Source organism: Amphimedon queenslandica, unplaced genomic scaffold, assembly GCF_000090795.2.
Source record: "Amphimedon queenslandica unplaced genomic scaffold, v1.1 AMPQUscaffold_12887, whole genome shotgun sequence".
In the NCBI taxonomy this organism is placed as follows: Eukaryota; Metazoa; Porifera; class Demospongiae; order Haplosclerida; family Niphatidae; genus Amphimedon; species Amphimedon queenslandica.
In genome coordinates this window covers 44249-48778 of record NW_003546877.1, presented here as the reverse complement: position 1 = coordinate 48778, position 4530 = coordinate 44249, and the positions used below count along the sequence as shown (strand labels likewise).

At 34.0% G+C, this 4530-nt stretch overlaps 1 protein-coding gene and 1 long non-coding RNA gene across 2 annotated transcripts; one reads left to right on the top strand and one right to left on the bottom strand.

Moving 5' to 3' along the window:
- The first annotated feature begins 11 nt into the window (after positions 1 to 11).
- On the top strand, positions 12 to 3098 carry LOC109586380 (uncharacterized). Its single transcript, XM_020002569.1, has 4 exons — positions 12 to 422; positions 470 to 486; positions 530 to 949; positions 1284 to 3098. Exons 1-4 carry the CDS (start codon positions 415 to 417, stop codon positions 2954 to 2956), a joined length of 2118 nt encoding a protein of 705 aa, XP_019858128.1. The 5' UTR covers positions 12 to 414; the 3' UTR covers positions 2957 to 3098.
- A 159-nt stretch (positions 3099 to 3257) lies between these two features.
- On the bottom strand, positions 3258 to 4027 carry LOC109586381 (uncharacterized). The gene is made up of 3 exons (XR_002186994.1): positions 3890 to 4027; positions 3606 to 3847; positions 3258 to 3517 (listed from the first exon to the last, which is right to left on the bottom strand). It is a non-coding gene; the product is annotated as an uncharacterized LOC109586381 (long non-coding RNA).
- Between the last annotated feature and the right edge of the window lie 503 nt (positions 4028 to 4530).

Below are 4530 nucleotides of genomic sequence, written 5' to 3'. Positions count from 1 at the left end.
TAGTGGAAAAAATTTCTTCATCATATGCAAGTATCAAACAATAGGTCTGATGATGAGATCAAAAGAACGAGTCCCACAAAGTACAACACCTCGATTTTACATTTTCCGGTTTTATTGCTCCTTTCGGTAGAATAATCAACCAAAAATAGTCTGTTCCGCTGTAGCTACATGTGCTGGTTGCTTTTAAGTAATCAGTGAACTGCCTACCCCCCTACAGTTGGAGCATTAGTCCCACAAAGTTTTGCGCAGGTTCAAACTTTTTCGCCATTGAAATGTTAGCAGCAGCTGCTAGTTATTAACAACAAGGTTGGGTCATTTATCTCTGATAAAACAATTGACAGTTAGCAATCCTCAATTTAGCTTAGCTATTAGTGACTCATCCTGGGCATTAGCTACTTAAGTCTTTTGTTCAATATGTGCTGGTAAGCATTATTTAATAATACAATTATTTTGTATTCCATTACATTAGGGAAAAATGGAACCGTGGTAAGTGCACTTGCCATAATACTTAATTTGTATTTGGTTTCAGCCTGTACTACTTACTGCATACCTGGACTCTTGGCAATTCTTAGTTTTATCACTTGCCAATACATCAAACCAGCTCATCTGGAAGTCTCACGTAGCCAGCCTTACCGAATAAGATCCATCCCGCATGTGGAGGATGATGAGGATCATGAGGAAAATGAAGATGAGGAAAATGATGCCAGAAGCTGTAGCTGCTGTACTTATAAAAGATCTTGTAAAAATTGCAGTATTGTGATGCTGTATATTACAATTGTACTATCAGTATTACTGGTTATTCCCATCAGTGTATATCCTACTAGTGCATTCATTGCTGGGTGGGCTACATGTCCATACAGATACAGTGAAGGATCAAGGTCAATTTGTTTTACTATTGCCACAAATGAAGATACTACTGGAGTTGATATCATATTGAGAGAGACTGGAGGTAAGGACTGCATGAGATGAAAAATAGTAAATTTTTTTATTAACACTGGGGCAAACAAAATGAGTCAAGCTAGTTCTTTTGTACAAGTTAAAACTTACAAAAAATCTAGAAGCCAATGCACCTACTCCTATTAGTCATGCAGCAGAGCTGTCTCTGATTGATGCTCATATGAACAAAACATATTATATAGATCTCAGGTTGCATATGCCCAAAAATAACAAACAAGCAGTATCAAATTTTTAAGCCACGCTCTGATATCTTTTAACATCATGCAAATAATATTTATTGCTATACATTACTTGTCACTTTTATGTTTCATTACTTTTTTCATTAGATGAGTTGATACATGCTAATAACACACATCATGTGCAAAAATTCATTGACCTTACTAAGATAGCTATATTGTTCTCAACAACAGCTAATGGAGTGTCACAACTGTTCTTCATATTGGCACTGGTTTGTCTATTTCTTAAACATTACAATTGGTCACGTGAGATGAAGTTGAGCTGGTGGAAGAAATTCAAACTGTATTGCTGTTGCACAAGAGATAAACAAACTGATGATAAGAAAGTGATACCATTAGATCCTTTTAATGATGATTATGAAAATGAATTTATTGAATCTACTTCAATTGCTGTTGTGTATCAACATGAACTTGAACAAGTTATAATATTAGAAAACCCTCAGGCGGAACCAGGGCCTCATGCGGATCAACAAGAAAATAACTTTTTCTCCCAACAAGACACCAGTACCAGTACATTACTTCAAGGTGAGAGATTAGGCCATTACAACACATGGTTTGCTATTGGATTGGTAATGATTGTGGCAATCAGTATTTTCTTTCTTTTAATTCAATATTATTTCAATGAAATAACAATTAATTGGCTGGAATTTGTTGCTACTTCCTGTTACGCATTATCATTAGTCCGTACTATTGTCAGTTGCTTCATATTCTCAAAGTTGATGTACGCTATACAGAGAAAATGTGAAGAAATAGAAATGTATGTATATTACACTAATGACAACATCAATGAGACTAATGACAAAATAAAGAAATATGTAGAAACGATATTTGAGTCTGAGCTTAAAACAGCAGCTACTGAAATGCTAAAATTTGTTAAATCATCTGGTAATAATATTGCTAGTTTAGCGGAGAAGCTGGCTGGTGGTTTTTTGAAGGAGTTCAATGAAAATGCTGAAGTGAAGGCATCAAGTAATCAAATAAAAGAGGCCATTAAAACCCGTGTTAATAGTCCACATAGTAAGTACACTGACAATACTTGCTGCAACAATGCTTCTTTGAAAAAAATTAAAGAATATGTTATAGATGGAATAAACAGTGTAGATCGTAATGACATTAGAGAGCAGCATTACATCATACAAGATGAAAGAATGAAAATTCAAGTTGCTAGCTATGCCTATGCTATGAAGGAATTGATCAAAGGATACATCAAGGTAACTCAAGATGATGATGATGGCAAGAAAGCATTAGCTTTAAAGTATCTTAGGGAACGTGACAAACATTTCATTAAAACAGCAATAGCAACACTTAGCTGGTTTCAGTTATGGTTCCTACTCCATTGGCTACTCCATATAATATCAACCTTCATGATATTCACTGTACTTATTGATGCAGTGGCACTTCATGTTAAGTACAATGTACCACATGTAGAGCATGGAGTAGACTTTAACTCAATTCAGATAATATTCCTATTCATGTATAGTCTGGTACAAGGTTTCTTACTAGTTTATCCATGTCTCAGGGCTGCTGGTGTCACCAGGACAAGGCAGCGTGTTATGCAGCAGATTAGTGATGAAGATAAGTTTACTAATCTCCCTGAAGGTGTAATACCAGAGTTCGTTGGCTCTATGAAGAGGAGGAAGTTTAGCTTCAGGTTCCGTATAATGTGTGCCAGTATAACTTTTAACTTGAACATTGCTTATTTGTCTATTGCCTTTGGTTTTGTTGGTATTGTAGTCAGTTTAATAACTAGTGTCACTGGCTGAGAACAATATCATTAGTATAAAACTGCTTATTAATTTGTTTTGCCCCTATACTATTTTGGATTTAGCGAGTTGTTGATATTATTTTAGTTTTATCTTGCTGCTGTAGTCATTAGTTTTGTTCATGATAACATTAAAAAACAAACTGTCAAACAAAAATCAACACAACTTACTCTCACAGGTAATTTAGAGTGAATCATTATCAAAAGCCACGTTTTTGCACATGTGCAAGTAAGTAGTTATTAAACAATAGTTAACTAACCAGTCATCATCACCTCTCATCAACCACACCTATTTTTTCCTTTTAGCAAATAAAAATGAGTTTAATGAGAAGAATATTAACAAACACAAACTACAGACTAATAAACAAGGTATATGAACATGTATATATTCATTATTATTATTATTATTATCATTATTATTATCATTATTATTATTATTATTATTATTATTACCAAGTCCTACTGTTAGTTCAGTTGATCGTTTATTAATTATTTTTATCACTTTATCGTATCCGTTCACTTTCACAACCTCTTTAGCAATTTTGACCATCGGAGACAAAACCTAATTAATTAAACTAAACCTATTAATAATAAATACACAATTAACTTATATTAATTAATTATTATTAAATATTAATTATTAACTTTACTTCACATGCTGTTATATTAGTTGCCCCCCATCTTCCAGCCATCATTGCCAGTAGTCCAGTACCAGTTCCAATATCAAGGACCCGTGGCTCCACCCCTTTTGATTCCCAGTGACATATCGCCCAATGTAACCCGTAATAGTATTTCTCATTTTAATTAAAGGGCAATAGCGGAAATATTAAAATTACACCTTAAAATTATCCTCACTCTCTCCGTGTCGTGAACCGTGTCACCATAATGTGACCTAATTAATAATAATAAATTAATAATAATTAATTAAAATTACCTTGAGAATTCTTGTGATAGATCAGTCTCCATATCATCATAATCTTTATTAGTGACTATCCATTCATTCTTACCAGTCATTGGATTGTATTTACTGGCAAACATGCTTGAGTGTGCCAAGACCACGTGGGTAAACTGTAAAGCCACACCTCTTTAATTAATAAGCAGCTACTCCCACTTTTCTGCATTTTTGCTTGCAGAAGCAAATTCAATTCCATATTGTCATGATGATTGTCATCTTCAGTAATTGGGAATGGGTTAATGAGACTCATAAAACTTTTAAGAATGAAGCAACTGTTACAATCATGTCAAGAGCTCAGATAAAGTTTTTTAGTTAAGAATGTAGATTGAAAACAACAAGTTGATAAATGTTTCTGTCACTCAAACTGGCAGTAATTATTAAACAACTGTGACATGAGTCATAAATTTAGCTCCCCCAAAGTAAGTTTTGTTCCTACTCCACTTCATACTAAATAACAATATGATTTATTTTATTACACAGCAGCAGCAACTGACAGTAATTTCACTGGAATAGCTAAACTAAAAGCAATCACACTCAAGCCTACGTACAATATGCATATGTTGCCATGGTGATCTGTTGCCTTGGTGATGTGCATGATGTTCATTGTGAAGAGACAAATA